This window comes from Dromiciops gliroides, chromosome 2 (assembly GCF_019393635.1).
Source record: "Dromiciops gliroides isolate mDroGli1 chromosome 2, mDroGli1.pri, whole genome shotgun sequence".
NCBI lineage: Eukaryota > Metazoa > Chordata > Mammalia > Microbiotheria > Microbiotheriidae > Dromiciops > Dromiciops gliroides.
This window is the reverse complement of record NC_057862.1, coordinates 619,829,914-619,848,321: the sequence shown is the minus strand read 5'-3', so window position 1 is coordinate 619,848,321 and position 18,408 is coordinate 619,829,914. Positions and strand designations below refer to the sequence as shown.

Genomic DNA, 18,408 nt, shown 5'->3' with positions numbered 1-18,408 from the left:
CAGAGATGCCAGGTTGGCCATAAAATAAAAGGGTCTTCCAATTTATGGAATGGCTCCCAGGATATCACAGACACAAACCCAGGAAGAAAAATTCAATGGGATGTGTTCACAGGCCTGTTTTTAGGACAGAATTAGAATTGGCGAGTGTCAAGCCCCTCGGTTCTTGTATTCAATATACTTGGCATATGTTACCTACAGGGATGATAGATCTGAATAATGAATGAATAAGATCCTGAGAGAGAATGGGAGCTCTCTGAGGGCAGGGATGATTTTAGGTACTTATTAAGGGGCCATCTCCAAGTAAGTATTAAGGGGAGTATGCCTGGAGATGTCTGCCAAAGAGGGAGCCAGACTAGGTCAAAAGGAAATTGTCCTGTGCTCCTTACTTACTTGAACTTAGAAGCAAAGGAGTTAGATCTGGAAAGGACTTTAGGGGTCAACTCTTCTAGTGACCTCATTTTATAGAGGAAATTTGACTCCAGAGAGAGATTGAGATTTTAGCAAATCACAGAAAATACCAGAACCCAGGATCTTCTCAAAGAGACCTTAGACTAGAGCCCTTGGACAAAGGAAAAACAAAAATAGAGTAAAAGTGAAGACCTGGGTTCAAATCCTACCTTTGCTCCTTACCATCCATGTGACAACAAGGACAGCATTTTCTTTCTCTGGACCTTGATCTCTTCCTCTATCAAATGACCAGATTGACCTAGATGAGCTTCAACATATCTTCCGGCTTTAAACCCTGTACATTACAGTTATCCAAGTCTCTTTTTACTCCACTGAACACTGGGAGGGAAGAGATTGTGTTTAATTTATTGTGTCTTATTGTGTTTCCCTCAGTGCCTAGCATAGTGCTCCACACACAGTGGGTGCTTACCAAATGCTCAGTGAACTAGTAAGCAAACAAACGTTGCACACAGTAGGCATTCGATCAACATTGAGTGAATGGAATGAATGAACACGCCCTGCTCCCCAAATTAATTGCTGGGAAGGGACAATCACTTTATATATCAGTGTGAATGCCAATTCAGAAGACTGTATAGCAGCCTCATTTCCATGAGGGCTGAATTTTGTCATTAGCTAATGGAAAATTTTCCAATTCAGTCCATTTTAAAGTTGTCTGTCCTCCCACAGTGAGCTGAGAATAAATAGGCTTTTAGAAATGTTTGCTTTTACGCTGTTTGTTCAAAACAAGGGATTTTAAAGTAACTGTTTCCTGTGGAATTGATCCCTCGCCTTTGCTAAGAGGCCCACAAAGAAGCTGGGAAACCTGGCGTGGCCCCTTTCCAGCAGAGTGGTTTTACACCCTCTTGCAGAAGCGTTATTGGAGGACATGGAGAGATGGAGAGGGCGGGGAGATGGCCATTCATTCCACAGTGTGGAATGCACTCTTATTACCTCATCTCCACTGCTGGGTAATAATAAATTATTCCGCTCTGTGTGGCGTGTTCACAATACCACTGGATTAGTGGCTGTTTTTGCATTTGGAAAGTGTTTGCTTTGCCTAATAGACCTGAGATGAATAACAACAAAAGTGCCCAGACTGTGAATAAAGCCCATGCCAGACCTGCCTCTGTGGAGCTCAGTCCTCCTCCTCCTTCCTGTTTGAGCCCTGGGTTAGAGCCCGGCAGCCGACGATGGCTCTCCTCACAGGTGCCACTCCTCACAGTAGGCCTTGGGATCCACACGTCGGTCCAAGCTTATCGTCTCTTCGGACAACTTGATGTGATCGGTATTGCTTAGCAAGGCCAGCACTGGTTCATCTCTGGCCCTGCCCAAATGTCAAGGTATGCCATGGTTCTGAAGCTGGTCTTCAGTGTGGCATAGTTCAACCTGTCTCTAATCAGAATCTAATCTATATAAAGAAACATGCATTTGACAAGAGATAAATCCAAAATGAAAAACTAAATTGCGTAACATGTCTTCTTATTAAAAATGCAAGGATTATCTCCGAATACTAACAGTTGCATTGCGTAGATCAAGGTGTAACTTTTTTTTTTAACCATATACTATATACCAGAAATCCATTTCCTTTTACCTTTAAGCTATTCGATGTTCATTTGTATTCGATGGTGACAGCAACAAATTGATAGCTAGCAGTTATCAAATAAATTCCAATGAAAAGCCACTGTTTAACATTTTCCTCCCAACAAAGGATTTTGGAAGGACAGATAATTTAGATCTTTGTGCTCTCACCATAAATAAACAGCAACTGCTTCCTCCGGCCACCCTTCTGTGGGCTCAGATTGTACCGCACATCTGACAAATGATTTGTGAAAGAGAATGATGAACCCTTATTACCAAGACACTCTTAACTTAATCCAGAACAAGAATCCTGGGTAATTTTACATACACTATCAAGATTGATGGCCTGGCCCTCCTCTGTCAGCTTGCAAATGTTTGACTGGATCGGAAATGGCATTCAGGCATGATTAAAGATTCAGCTGGGCTTCCCAGAAATTCGGGATCCTTTGTATCCATCATCCAGATTCACTGCCTTTGTTACAGGTTGAAGATATTTGACCTCAGCTCTAGTGATTAGCAACCCCGTGCAAATGACAAGCCAGATAATTTTCTTTTAAAAAAAAAAGAAAGAAAAACAAAACATCAAAACCAATGTTTGTGGGAGAGCCCATAGCTCTAATCATTATTTATATGCTAACTATTTTTATTTTTTTAATCACAATGGATCAGCAAGCAGTGATGACGACTGACAAGCCTGTTGTTTGAGGAAATTTCTAACAAAGTTGTTAACATTAATTCTTTTCTATAGGACTTTCATCTTTTCAGAATCCCCAACTGACATGCCACAAACTGCTTAGCATTGAAAGTCATTCATCAGTGATTAAAGTGCTCTGCTTTATTTATTTTTTTTTAGAGATTTTTTTTATCAGTTTAAGAATGGTTTTTCTTTTATCGGTAGCATGGAATTGTTTCCTAATGAGATGCCCTGACATCCCGTTCTGTCTTATGCTGATGATATGTGAACCGGAAAGCTGATGAGCAAAAAAATTAAAACTTGTCATAATGTCGGATTGTATAAAGCCGCTGTTCAGAAGATGCTACAAATGCAGCCAAAGGAACATCTGTGGAGAAATTAAACCAATAGCACATCGAGTACCAAGTGGCCATTTCTTTCATGAAGTGGCCAGACGCAGTCCAGAGGAGAAGACCGTTTCTTTTAGGGCTATCTAGCAATCAGGTTATGACCTTGGGCCAGCCAAATGCAGATAATGCAGAGAAGTCCTTTGCTCTCGGATGACAGCATCCTCTGTTTTCCTACCAAAAAAAGAAGCCTCTTGTGAGGTAATTAAAATTGTGTTTTACCCCAAGCAAATAGCGCAATGATCCAAGCAGCCAATCCAAAGCAATGAAAGATTTTCAGAGTTGAGAGTTGCAGTCTGACCACCAAATCACAGTTGACATGAACAAACGTTGAATGTTGTTGATGTCAGAAGATGAGGACAAAATGCTTCCTAACCACCTGCTTCTGGGATCAATGGGAAGACAGATTTTCCTAGGGAAAGATAGCTTCAGCAATGAGCCACAGTCTTCTCGCAGATTATTTTGCACGGCAAAGTGATACCTGGAGAACAACTTTATCTGGTGGTGAAAAAAAAAAATGCTTTGCCACATTTTCCTGCTTTCACCTACTCATAAACAACCTCAGCTTTGACTCAAAATCTACACAGTTGTGAGACTTCACTGTCAGGTCAAATGCAGGTATGGATATTTGCTGTGGTCCTCTGGATAGTGTTGGGCTTCAGCATAAATCCCTACCTTCTCAGTTTCATGAGAGAATACAGGGCAGGTCATTCAACTTCCCTTGGGATGGGTTCACAATTGCAAAGTATAAAATGTAAAACTGAGGCAAATGTGCAAAGATTCCAGGGAAAACCCATTTTTTCAGGTCATTGAGGCCCAAGGGATTATTGATGTGTTAGCTAGAGAACTGGCTTAATTCTGCCCATTTCTTCATTGGTTTCCCTTCTTGTCAAGTAGGCTTCATGATTCTGAAGAAAATATGGAGAAATATTACAAATGCTTTGAAGAAAGGGGCTGTTGTAGTCTTAGAATTTTAAGGAACAGTTGATGACTGTTTGATTAAACATGTTATTACAACAAAGAGAAAGAGTGACATTTCCTGGATACACTGAAATGGAGCTGACAGAGGCTGTGTCTACACACACGCATGCACGCACACACACGCACACACACACACACACACACACACACACACACACTCCAACTTGAAAGAGAAACAGACAAATTTAGTCAAACAGCTGGTTATTTTTTTTCCAGAGGGAAGGACTATCCCTCAAACAAAGACAATGGTTAATTCAGTTAGTTATTTATTGAATCCAAATGAATTCAAGCAGCCAATCCTCTCTCCCTAAGAGAAACCTATGATTTGGCTGAATTTGGCCATTTTGTTTTCAGCTTGGTTTGTGCAGGTGAGAACATGGCCAAGGCCACCCACCCTGAAGCCAGTGAAACATAATTTCACTGTATGGAGTTCCCCTCCATAGAACCCCCAGCCTTCCAAGTGGCTATGGGTTGTTGGAACCACGGGGAGCCAATCACATTGAACAAACACCAGGCTCTCATTGCCACATGACTCTCTCCTGATCTACAATCAGCTCGGTAATGTGCCATGACTGTAACTCTCTGGGGGATGGACAAAGCTGTGGGGTTGGTTGGTTACTTGGTGGTGGGCAAGGGGAAGGGGGAGACAGAGATAGCAGGAGCAGGCTCTTTTCACCACATCTTCCTGATGTTCCATTGGCAACTTTCTCTCCAGTTATCTTTTGTGTCTTTCTCGGCAACCTGTGTAATCTGATTGTTATCAGCTTATAATTAGTTACCTTGGCAAAGCCTGTGATATACACAAATACTCATAAGATGCCAGATAAACTGTATTGGTTTTAAATTAGAGCCGTGTGTCCTGTCTCTCTATGAGCTCTAGCTTATTATTTTTAATTATCGCTCATGAAGCGTAGTGATTTCTTTGCCCTCTTTACAGTTCGTCTGACAACGTTCTGTCAGACTCCACAAAGTGCTACCACATCAACTGCACTCCCCCTCCCCCATCCCCTACACGCACACGTGTGCACATGCAACGTCAGAGCTGAGATGGGCTAGGCAGGAGATTTCCATCAGGTGAATGGAAAGGGATCACCCGTCATTCCTTGCACCTTGCATTTTTAAGAAGAAGAGAGGAGACAAAATTAGCTTGCCTTTTCTAGCTTCTAAATGCAACATTTCTTTGGGATTTAGAAGATGGTTCCAAAGGGCAGGGGAAAATTGGGTCTCTGAAAATCCAAAATTATTTCATTGTGTGTATAAGTGCACACATGGTGTGTGTGTGTGTGTGTGTGTGTGTGTGTGTGTGTGAATGGTGACATTAGCTCCTGTCACACTGTAGGAGGCCAAAGATATATGGACCTTTGGTGCGGGCCCCAAACATACTCCTTGTGATAGGCTTTAATTGAAGTGCCTGGGTTAATTCTGACAGAAGGTTTTAGAAAAATCAACTGTCACATTATATTCTTAGCTAGATCAGGGGGTTGTAGAAATTAAAAAGTGTGATTCTGCTTGTAAAAATAGTCTTCTTTCCCCCTCTCTTTACGTAGAAGACCATGCCTTCCCCATACACCTGTTGGGTTTTCATATTGAAATGTTTCCCTTGGCTTCTGGTTTTCTGGATTTGGGGTTTGTTTGTTTATTTTATTTTATTTTTTGGCTTGTTTTCAGTGAAAGTCCATGGATTTCTCTTCCCCCCTCCCCCCCTCCCCAGGTTGGTCCCATCTTTCAGGGCCTTGTGCTTTGAGTCCAGTGTAAGCCTGTGGAAATGTGGCTGTCCTTTGAACGAGGCAGGAGGCTACTGAGGAGGCCAGGATCATGTTTGCTAATTCCCATTCTCTGTTCTTTGAATTCCAGCAACAAGGAGCCGCCACCACTGTGTACTGCGCCACAGCACCCGAGTTGGAGGGCTTGGGAGGAATGTATTTCAACAACTGCTGTCGCTGCTTGCCTTCAGCGGAGGCCCAGGACGAAGGGACGGCGAGGGCCTTGTGGGAGCTCAGCGAGAGGCTGATCCAAGAACGAGTTGGCAGGCAGACCAGCTGACAGGGACCTCCTGTAAGGATCAGAACACACCAAATGTGTGTGTGTGTGTGCACAGGAGAAAACTGCCAACTCTGGAATCTTTCCAAGCTGATCATCCAGAGGGTTTCTATAGACCTCAGATACAGATTAGCTAGTGTTAAATGGAATAATAGCAGTCACAACATAGTGAAAAATGTTAAGTACTAATGGGAAGTGGGGAATTCTGTAGGTTAAAGGGACAATATCTCTTTCCGGGGCTTACTTTTGTTTTTCCTTAGGATTGTAGACTTTGCAAAGTAGAACCCTCAGTGAAATGTGGAGTATCTATCTTTTGTGTTACTTTAGAAGTAAGTACAAGCCAACTTTTCCATTTGATTTCCCTGGCTGTGTTCTGCAAATCACCAACACAACTCCCCCCCCCCTCCTTCCCCAGCCCCTTTGGGGAAAGAAAGATCTTTGAGAATCGATCTTGAGCAGGAAATATGTTTTGTGCAACCTGACCAAATTTGATCAGGCTTGGCGACAGAAAGGAAGGGGAATCTCAGGTCCCCTTCCCCTCCAGCCCCCCCTCGACTCTGGACAGCAAATGGCTCAGCGATGGTTAGGAAGATGTGGTGCTGAGCTAGCAAATATATACTCAGAGAGCAGTGGTCACTCCCTCTCCTGCTGATTAAATATTGAAGAGTACTTTGAGATAACAAAAAGTATATCGCACACTGTTCCCTAAAAGGCTTAGTTTAGAATCAGGAAAGAAGATCCCAGGTCCTTAAAAATACAGAAAGAGTTGTCAGGGGGTTGACTCTCCATGAAAACTTCTGAGGTTCAGTTTCTCAGTTCTCCAGATATCAGGTCCTGCTTGCCTTTGTCTCTGTCCTCTCATCTTTAGGCTTTAATAAAAGAACATGCTTGAATGTTGTCACCTGAAGAGAACGTTTGTAGTGTTCCTTTAAATGTATAGGTTTCTCTTTTTTTTTCTCTTTAAAAAAAAAATAAGGAAAAATAAATAGCTTCTTGTAGATGCCACGAAAAGAAGGTTCTTGCGTCTTCACTGAGTTGGGTTGTGGGTTTTTGTTGTTGTTGTTGGGTTTTTTATTTTTTATTTTTTTTGTGCTTTGTGGCTATTTTCTTGCCCGAAAGTTGTCTCATGCCATCAGCATCCCAGCATCACATCTTCTGAAAACAAGATAAAGACAGGAAGACGGTTAATTGTACTTTCACATTTCTTTGGTGTCATTTATGGCAAATGAACTATTTTCTGAAGGTTCTCCCCCCTACCCCTATCATTGGAAACTACCTGGGGCTAGAAGAATGTGTGTGTGTGTGTGTGTGTGTGTGTGAGAGAGAGAGAGAGAGAGAGAGAGAGAGAGAGAGAGAGAGAGAGAGAGAGAATCAAAGGGCCCTGCTCCCCTCTCCACTGCCCCTGGGTTCTGTGTCTCTCTGGAGAGAAGTCAAAGAAAGCTGATCGGCTTGGAAACACTGACTATAGAAGAGAGGATGGTTCAGGGCCTACAGGAGTGAACCACATGTGCACACTTTGGGGCTCAGCTTAAAACACCAAAGGAGGACCTGGAATCTTTAGCCTTTGTGGGCTTTAGATAAGACATTCCTATAGCAAATTCTTCCCATTGACACAGATACCTTCTCAGTGGCCCGTGCCCATTGCTTTCACTCATTTTTCACTCCTCACTCCTTTTGGGGAAATGTGCCATGGCTAGTAGCCTACAGGTACAGCAGTAAATTAATTTATAGACATGGCTAAATTGTTCAAATGAGAAATAGCAAAGCATCGCATCAACCCAGAGCAGGATTCATTCACTAACATTTCTCATGTTTCTATTTCATTTATAAAGTTTACAAAGTGTTATCCTCACAACCACCTTGTGAGATCAGTCATGAACATGTTATAACCCCCTTCCTAGAGATGAGGAAACTGAAGGCCAGACAGGACCAATGGCTTACCTTGGGTCACATAGCTAATATAATACACTGTTGGACCTGGTATTTAGAGACAGATTCTAACTCCCCCATTCCTTATACTATATTATATTTCCTTTTTGTTTCTGACTACCTGCTTGTGTTTCACATGCCTAGCATGTGTTTTTCAAATAGCTTTGATAATTTTAATTTGTCCACCAGTCATTGCGTCATCCCCATCCACACTACTCAGTCTGCCCTTCTTACTCCTTCCTTTGCTTATTGCTTTACTGTGTGGCTTTGGGCAAGTTACTTAACCTCAGTGAGCCTCAGTTTCTTCATCCATAAAATTAGAAGACCGAACCAGATGATCTCTAAAGTCCCTTCTAGTTTCATATCCTTTCGATGCATCCTTCCTGCAGGTCCCTACCTTAAACTCAGCTAGTACAAAACTGAACTCTTCCCTCTTTTCCTAAACCCTCCCTCTCTCACCTACCTCCTTACTACAGAGGGCAACACCATCCTCCCAGTTGCTCAGGCTCACAACCTAAGAGTCATCCTGAATTCTTTACTGTCTCTCACGCCCCCCCCCCTCCATATCCAAGCTGTTGTCAAGACCTGTTGATTTGCAGCATCTCTTGAATATGTCCTCTTCTCTCTTCTGACATTTTTACCACTCTAATACAGATCCTCATCACCACACCCCTGAGTTACCACAATAAACTGCTGGTGTGTCTGCCTGTCTCAATTCTCTCCTCACTCCAATCCATGCTTGATTCAGCCACCAAATCGATTTTCCTAAAGTGTAAGGTCTGGTCATATCCACCCCCCCTCCACACACACACACACACACACACACACACACACACACACACCACACTCAATAAACTCCATAGCTCCCAATCTCCTCTAGCATCAAATGCAAAATCCTGGGTCATTCAAAGACCTTCATAAACTAGCCTTCTTCTATCTTTACTCCTGACACTTGGCCACCTCCTTGCTGTTCCATGAACAAGACACCCCATCTCTTGCCTGCTGGCATTTCCTAGGTCTGTCCCCCTTGCTCTCCTTTTTTTTTTTTTGGTGAGGCAATTGGGGTTAAGTGACTTGCCCAGGGTCACACAGCTAGTAAGTGTTAAGTGTCTGAGGCCAGATTTGTACTCAGGTCCTCCTGACTCCAGGGCTGGTGCTCTATCCACTGCGCCACCTAGCTGCCCCTTTGCTCTCCTTTTGATATATTTTCCTTCTACATCTCCACCTACTGACTTCCATTAGGAAGTCTGTGACATCCTTTAAGTCCCAACTAAAATCCTCTCTTTTACCAGAAATATTTCTTTTCACCATGGAATCCCTGTCATTTACTCTCTATTCATCCCACATATAGCTGGTTTGTATATATTTGCTTGCTGCTTATCTTCCCTGTTAGGTTGTGAGCTCCTTGGCTGTAGGGCCTGTTCTTTGCCCCTTATATTCCCGGTGCTTAACGTAGTACCTGGCACACAGTAGGCACTTAATCAAATATTACTGAATATTGACTTTTGACTGTCTCCCTAGGCATAGAGAATGTCACTATCTGCCAAACCTATTGACTCATAGAATGTCAAAAATGGGAGGGACCTGAGCACTCATTGACTCTAACCCTCTCGTTTTATAAATAAGGAAACTGAGGTCCAAAAGTCACATTGTACATCCACAATAAAGGCAAGACTAGAAGGCAGTTCTCCTGGCTCTTGGGCATTTTCACTTTTCTCTCTAATCTAGCTTCTTGGAGTCAATGTCCAGAATCCCCCAGAGACGTTAGTGCCACTGCAAATAGGCTAAATGAGATGAGAAGTATAGCCCCTGTCTCTGAGGCTCCCTGGGATCCACCAGGATTTCCACCCAGCCCAGGTGCCTGGGCCAACTCTCATTTTCAGTATGGGCTGACAGAGATTGTTCAGGCTGAATACAACCAATCCGTAGGAAACAGCAGCTCACACCACCCCTCACCATGACTGAAGGTTGTGGCTTGTGGTTTCACTCTGCAAAATGGGGTTATTGGTGGTTTTGTGTTGAACTTTACTGAAGTAGGCCCAGCTGCTTCCATTAAAGGTTACAAGCAGGGCCAGAAACTTTGGTGTGGAAAAGAGCCCAATAGAGACTTTTATCCTCTCTGGGGAATAGCACTTTATGGAAAAAGGAATAAATTTCAAATGCATTTACCAATTCTGTCAGGCCACTTCTATACACACACATACTTCTTGTTTTGAATTCAGGGTTGTTGTTTTTTAAGTTAAAGTCAATAAAATAATTAGGATTTTCTGCTTTACATATCACCAAATAACCAGTTTGACTGAATTACTCTATTACAGCCTGTAGCTAATCTTATATCCAATTCACGGTAAGTTGTGTCTCTCTATTTGTTACTGGTGTGGTGCTTTGCTATATCATCCATTTCCTGTCCCCTAACCATGGCTGTCCCCCAAGACTCCATCTTCAACATTCTCTTTACCCCTTCCCTTGGTGATCTCATCTGTTCAATGTGATCAACCATCTCTGAATGGATGACCCTCCAAACTATATGTCCAAACATAGTGTCTCTCCTACACATACTGCATCTCCAAGGTCCTGCTAGACACCTCCACCTGGCATCCTAAAGCCAATATATTAAACATAAAATACACTCCATTGTCCATTCCATTGCCCTGATCTGCCTCAAATTCTTACAGCATTGCAATGAGGATTCCTTTCATTCATAGGTTGAACTACATGGTCACTGAAATCCCTTAAAACTCTCAAATTCTGTGATTCTTCGAATAGAAACACCAATCACCTAAGTCTATAGCTTCGGTCATCCTTGAATCTTCCCTCTCCCTCATCTCCATATATTGGTGATTTTGCTCTGGCAGCATCTCCTGCTTCCATTCCCTTTGGTCCACTGCCTTGGCCACCACCCAAGTTCAGGACATCATCACCTCTCACCTGAACTGTTATGATAACCTCTCTATTAGTTTTCAGTGTCTCCCTCTCTCCAACATGTCCTTCATATAAAGATCAAAATAAGTTTCCCAATGCACATTTCTGATCATATCACTTTCCTAATTTAAACACACACACACACACACACACAGAATGATTGAATTCAGGATTATTCAAGGATAATTGTAGTATAATTGAACTTATCATGTGATGACTATGTGTCTAGTACTGTGGCAGGCACTGAGAATACAAAGACAAAAATGAAAAAAGTCTCTTCCATCAAAGAGCTTACATCCTAATGGATAAACACAGAAACCCCCTCAGTCTGGCATTCAAAGCCTTTCATGAAGGTTTCCCAAACTTCCTTCCTAGCCTTCTTTTATAGAACTCCCCTTGAAGCAGATCTACATTTCCACCAAACTGGCCCGTGAGCTATTCTCATTTCATGGTCCATATTCCATGGTGGTTGATTACATCTGATGCCCCTACATCTAGAATACACTCCTTCCCATAATCTTAATCTTCCTTCAAGTTTCAGCCCAGTTGCCACCTCTTCTTCCAACCCTTCCCAGATAGTCCTCACCTTGTGTTTATTCACCTACCTACATGTAACATTCCCCACCTTTCTTGATCTCAAGTGGAATTCAAATGCCTTGAAGGGGAGAAGCTATTTTTTTTCTTTGCAACAATCATTTATTTCCAGTTACATGTAAGGGTAGTTTTCAGCATTCATTTTCATAAGATTTAGAGTTCCAATTTTTTCTCCCTCCCTCCCTTTCCTCCCCCCTCCACAAGACAGCAACCATGTTATATATGTACAATCCACAAGTGCTCTTTTTATCAGTTCTTTCTATGGGGGTGAATAGTATGCTTCATCATTGGTTCCTTGGGATTGTCTTGGGTCATTGTATTGCTGAGAGTAGTTAAGTTATTCACAATTGTTCATTGAACAATACTTCTGTCACTATGCACAATGTCCTCCCAGTTCTACTCACTTCACTATACATAAGTTCATGAGTCTTTCCAGGTTTTTCTGGTATCATCCTGTTTGTCACTTCCTATAGCACAATACCATTCCACTACAATCATATACCATACCTTCCTCAGTCATTCCTCAATTGATGGACATTTCCTTGATTCCCAGTTCTTAGCCACCACAAAGAGTTGCTATAAATATTTTTTGTACAACACCCCCCCTTTTCTCTTTGTGATGATTACTATTGTTAACTGTTTCCCTCCATCCTAATCTCTTCCCCATGATATTTACTCTATTATCTATCTTCTTTCACCCCATCCCTCTTCAAAAGGGATTTGTTTCTGTTTGTGTCCTCCCCCAATCTGGCCTCCCTTCTTTTGCCCCTCTCTCTTTATCTCCTTCCCCTCCTATTTTCCTAAAGGGTTATAGAGATTACTCCACCCAATTGAGTGTATATGCTATGCCCTCCTTGAGCCATCAGAATGAGATTGAGGTCTTTGAGCCAATTCTGATGAGTGTTAGGCTCATTTACTGCCCAGATTAAATAGATTACTCCACCTAATTGGGTGTGTGTGTGTGTTAATCCCTCCTTAAGGCAACTCTGATGAGTTTAAGGTCTTTGAGCCTATTCTGATGAGTATAAAATTTATTTACTGCCCTGCTCCTCCCCCATCTCTTCCCTCCACTCCATAAACCCTTTCCTGTTTCTTTCATATGGGATTTCACCCCATGCTACCTCTGCCCTTCCCACCCCCAATGCATTCCAGTCACACCTCAATTTAACCCTAAAAATGTCATCATGGGGCAGCTAGGTGACACAGTGGACAAAGCATCCCCCCTGGACCCAGGGGGATCCCAGCCAAAACCCGGCCTCAAACAGAAGACAGTCACCCACTGCATGACCCCAGGTATGTCCCCCAACTCCAATTTTTTATGGTTCTCTAGGGACCTGTATTTGAAAGTCAAATTTGCCATTCAGTTCAGGTCTTTTCATCATGAAGACCTGAAAGTCCTCTTTTTCATTGAAGTCCCATTTTTTCCTCTGAAAGATTATAACAGTTTTGCTGGATACATGATTCTTGCTTGTAATCCCAATTCCTTTGCCCTCTGGAATATCCTATTCCATGCCCTCCGGTCCTTTAATGTAGAAACTACTAGATCTTGTGCTATCCTGACTGGGGCTCCACAGTACTTGAATTCTTTCTTTTTGGCAGCTTGCAATATTTTCTCCTTGACCCAAGAGCTCTGGAATTTGGCTATAATATTCCTATGAGTTTTCCTTTGGGATCTCTTTCAGGAGGTGATTGGTGGATTCTTTCAATTTCTGTTTTACCTTCTGGAGAAGCTATTTTTTTTTAAATCTTTACAGCTCTAGCATTGGCCATAGTCCTTTGTGGTGTCAATAGAATCAGAACTTGAGGGTTAGAAGGGACGTTAGTAGCCATCTAGTCTAACCCATATACTAAGGCATTTAAAGTCTGTTTAATTGCTATTCTTTCTCTATAGTAGTGATGATTGGTGATGACTTCCATATGTTCTACCTGTACTAGATATTCACATACACTTGACTCTGAAAGTATTAGAGCTAAGAATAACCCTTAGAATACAGAATGCAGAATGCCATGTCTAGAAGGGGTCTTGGAATATAGAAAATAAATTGTCAGAGCTGGATGGAAACTCTGAACACAGAATAACTAATGTCAGGGGTTGAGGGACCTTTGGGATCACCTTATCCTCCTAGTTTTATCATTGAAGTAACTGAGGTCCAAAGAAGGATCCTAGATAATAGGATCAGGGACCTAGAGCTTGAATGGATTTCAGAAGTCTTCTAATCTAAGTCCCTCCCTTTACAGTCCGGAAACTGAGGCCCACAGAGGTTGGGTAACTTTCTCAAAGATAGAGAATTAGTGACAGAATCAGAATTTGAATCCAAACCTCCTGATACCCAGCCTCGGGAAATTTCTGCACCACAGTGTCAAAAAGAATACTCTATTTGCTAAAAAACAAAACCACAGTAAATCAGCTCAACTATGAGTTCTGATGAGGACAGGTTGCCCAAGTGTGGTTCTTCTCGTTACAACCCATATACTGTCTCATCACCGAGACACAGTGTCCGTCCGTGTTGCTGATTGACACTCAGATCAGCGGCGTGGTCAGCCTAATTGGCTGGCTGGGAGTCTGGGCTCTGTCCCTCCTCTCTGCAGAAATACCGCCTCCCCCTATGAACACATGCCTCAGCGCTCACAAAGACCATCTTGCTTCTGAATGCGTCTGTTTGCCATGTTGTCCATCTCTGGCATGAGGATGTCAAAGGCTTTTTAATCTTGCTGACAGCTGGCCCTTAATGAGATGCCTCTGATCACCCTGGGAGGCAGTTCTGGCTCTTCTGGCTATGAGCAGCCTCCTTCCTATTTATTGTTTGCTCAGCACCTGACCTTTGATTCAGTGGGATCATCCAAATTAGAGCCACAAAGTTCCTTAGAGAACATTTATTCAATTCATAATGGGGGAAACTGAGGCCCAGAGAGGAGAGAGGACTTGTCTAAGCTCACCCGGCCAGTGAACTGACATTCAAGTCCAAGACCTCTGACTCCATGACCAGTGATCTCTCCACTCTACTATCGAGGCTGCTTCCTGTCAGTTGATGTTTCTGTTTTTACCAGAGGGCCAGTCTGATTTACTGTGCAAAAGTGCTACTCTAGCTGAGCATTTTTCTTGTCCATTAGAATTAGTTCAATGTTCCAGAATTCTCCTATCAGCATAGAAGAGAAATATTTCATGTTTTTGGTGTCATGGACCCCTTTGGCAATCTAGTGAAGTCTACAGACCCTGTCTCAGAAATGTCTTTTTAAATGATTGAAGGATATGCTAAATTTCAGTTAGAAGTTAGTAAAAATAAAGATATAATGTTTTCCCCAAGTTCACAGAATCTTTGAAATCTATCCAAGACCTCCAAGGGAGGTATTTCACATTTTAGGTGTCATGGACCCCTTTAGTATAGTGTGGTGAAGATTGTGGACTTCTCAGGAAAAAAAAAAAAGTTTTTAAATGATGCAATGAAATGCTAAATTATAGGTAGAAGTTAGCAAAAATAAAAGTACAATGGTTTTCCCCAACTAAGGCCACAGACTGAAATTGATCCAAAACCTCCAAGGTGTTCATGGATCCCAGGTTAATACCCCTCTCCCCCATCTAAAAGTAAAGCATTTGGAAAATCTGAATGGACAGTGTCAGCAGAATAGAAAAGACTTCATAAAGAATAGAAAGGCTTTCTATTTTTAGCAAATGGCCAATGTGGTATTGCTCACACCTAATAGTGTTAAATAATCACATTCTAGTCTCACACCAAGAAGAAATGAAATCTCTCCCTTGGATATTTGGGTAAGTCTACAGGGCTTTGGTTGCCTTGGTCTTTTGAGTCAGGAACCATCTTTGAGGTTTCACCCTTGAAAAATAAATGAATACGACAGGCTTACTCTTGGCCAGGCATACGAATATTAAAAAAAAAAAATGACAGTCCCTGCTCTCAAGGAACTTACATTCTAACAAGAGAAGACAACATATATAGGGGAGAGATGAGTAGAGAAGATAGTTTTGTTTTGGGGAAATGGGAAGCAAAACTACAATATTTTAATGATGACAAAGCACTTTCCTCATAACAAGCCTGAAAGGTGCAGGTATAAGTGAGGAAAGCTGAGAGGCAAAGTGATTTGCCCTAATGGGGGAGCCAATATGCAAATAACTATGTAAAGAGTAGATGTTTCTTTCAGAGGAGACCCACTCAGGTGAGATGAAGGCAGGGGACAGGAAAAATCGTGCGGTGCCATGTAGCAAGTACTTTACATACAATTTCTCATTTGATTCTGAAAGAACACTAAGTTGGAAGTTGAGATTTCTGACTTCCCAATTCTCTTATTGGTTCTGTGACCAGTGAAGGTAAGTAAGGGAAGTCATTTCCCCTCTCCCTATATCAGTTTACTTATCAATAAAAGAGGGTTAATAATATCTTGGGAGGGCATCTAGGTGGTGCAATAGATAAAGCACTGGCCCTGGATTCAGATGGACCTGAGTTCAAATCCAGCTTCAGATGCTTGACACTTACTAGCTGTTTGACCCTGAGCAAGTCACTTAACCCTTATTGCCCCACAATAATAATAATAATAATGCCTTGGGATTATTGTAAGAAAAGTACTTTGTAAACCTTAAAGCTCTCTATAAAAATTAATTTTTAAAAAATGTTAAAAGCTCTAAACCAAAGCTAGTTATTATTAGCTATGATGATGTTGAAATCGAGCAAATCATTTACCATGCTAAGCCTAAATTCCCTCATCGGTAAAATAGAGTTAATAACATATTCGCTAAGTACCTCAAAGGGCTCTTATGAGAAAGAGCCTGGTGGATTGTGTAAAGCACTATATGAGACCTACAGCGTCACAAAGTTTTGGAGCCTTGTCCCTTTTGGCTGAGAAGAGACACTGGGAAGGTTTTATTTGTGATTGTCTTCTCCCCTCTCCACCCCCAATGCACACCATAGGGGTAGCTATAGAGAAAAAGCATCTAACTCATAGGATTTTTGTTTGCTTTTTTTTTTGGTGAGGCAATTGGTGTTAAGTGACTTGCCCAGGGTCACACAGCTAGTAAGTGTTAAGTGTCTGAGGCTGGATTTGAACTCAGGTCCTCCTGAATCTAGGGCCGGTGCTTTGCCACCAAACTCATAGGATTTTAAGCAGAAATGGACCGAAGATCTTATCTAGCCAACTTCTTTATGTTAAGGAGGAAGAAATTAAGGCCCAAAGGAGTCTTAATTACAGCAGTGGAGAAGAGCAAATGAACTAATTTTCATATTTTTTTAAAAGAGTAGTTTTAGAAAATTATATGCCAGGGAACTTGAGTTCAATTCCTGGGGAAAAAAAATGCTAGAACAAACGATTAAAGGAATGGTTTGTGAGCTTTTAGAAAGGGGAACAGAGATTACCCGAAATCAGCTTTCTGAAAGACAGATCAAGGAAGACTGACCTCATTTCCTTTTTTTCCAGGGCTATAAGAATAATGGATTTGGTAAATGGATTTGGCATATTTCAGAATCAGAGATTTCAGGAAAACATTTGATAAAGTGTCTCATGTAATCTTTATGGAAACTTATGCATGGGGTAATGGTACAGTTAAGGGTTTCTGTTGTAACAGCTTGAAAGCCTAGAGAGAGGTCTCTAGTAGAGTGTCCTTGGGAATCTCTGCTTTGCCCTGTTCTTGTTAACAATTTTATCAGTTATTTGTTTTTTGGTTGTTTGTTTGATTTGTTTTGTTTTGTTTTGTTTTTTGCAGGGCAATGAGGGTTAAGTGACTCGCCCAGGGGAACACAGCTAGTCAGTGTCAAGTGCCTGAGGCCAAATTTGAACTCAGGTCCTCCTGACTCCAGGACCCACAGGTGCACCTGTGTCACCTAGCTGCCCCTTTATCAATTATTTGTAAGAGGGCATAGATGCCCTGCTTACCAAGTTTTCAGATGATGCCCAGCAGGGAGAACTATGTAAAGTACTAGATTACAGAAATGAAACTCCGAAAAATCTCAAGAGGCTAAAATAAAAGACCATATCTCATAACCTGATACAGAAGACAGACAAATGTCATACATTTGACATCTAATAGCACCCAACCAACTATACAAGTATAAGATTGGAGATCCATGGCTATGCAAGGGTTCCTGGAAGGAAAAATAAAAAAGACCTGGAGGTTTTAGCAGAATGTAAATGTAAATTCAGTGTTAGTCAATAGGGTGTGTGTGCAGGTGTGTGTGTGTGTGTGTGTGTGTGTGTGTGTGTGTGTGTGTGTGTGTGTGTGTGATTGAAGCAGAAAACAATGCTAACCTAAGATCCATTAAGAGATGTGGAATGTTTGGAATAATGTGGATGGTGGTCCTGTTCTTGTCTGTCAGCCTCAGCAGCACTGTGTTCAGATCTAGGGCACCTCATATGAAGATGGTCATTGATGAGTGAATGGGCATAACCGGGGGAAAGCTCAATTCAGGCTCCACTTTCTCTAGAGAAGTTTCTCTTGATCCCTCTCAGTGTTAATGCTCTGACTCTCTCCAAATTATCATGGATGTAATAGAATGGAAGCTCTTCCAGGTCAGGGACTGGTTTGTTTTGCCTGTATCCCTAGTTACTAGTACAGTGCCTTGCACATTTTAGAGTTTGTCCTTGCTTGTTGAATGAATAAAAGATGGAAGGACTTGAAATCAGTGCCACAGGAGGATTGACTGAAGGTAGCAAGGAAGTTTAATGAGCAGAAGAGAAAACTCAGGGACAAAGATCGGGACAACTTTGAGGGATCTGTAGGTCCATTATGTGGAACCTTGTTTGGCTTGGCTCAGAACCAGGAGCAATGGGTCAAATTTAGGGAGAGGCAGATTTTTGGCAACTTGGTGTAAGGAATAACTGACTTCCCAACAAATA

The 18,408-nt window shown here is 42.0% G+C and overlaps 2 protein-coding genes across 2 annotated transcripts in view; one reads left to right on the top strand and one right to left on the bottom strand.

Annotated features, from left to right (window-relative positions):
* The window catches only part of WWOX (WW domain containing oxidoreductase), a 1,201,502-nt gene extending 1,194,864 nt beyond the window's left edge, over window positions 1-6,638 (top strand). Inside the window, exon 9 of the mRNA XM_043984741.1 lies at window positions 5,941-6,638. Coding sequence (XP_043840676.1) covers window positions 5,941-6,129 — 189 coding nt within the window. The 3' untranslated portion in view covers window positions 6,130-6,638. The remainder of the gene's footprint in view (window positions 1-5,940) is intronic.
* Window positions 6,639-7,171: 533 nt separating this feature from the next.
* Window positions 7,172-18,408, bottom strand: part of MAF (MAF bZIP transcription factor) — a 499,487-nt gene continuing 488,250 nt past the window's right edge. Inside the window, exon 3 of the mRNA XM_043984743.1 lies at window positions 7,172-7,281. The gene's annotated coding sequence lies outside the window, so the exon portion shown is untranslated. The remainder of the gene's footprint in view (window positions 7,282-18,408) is intronic.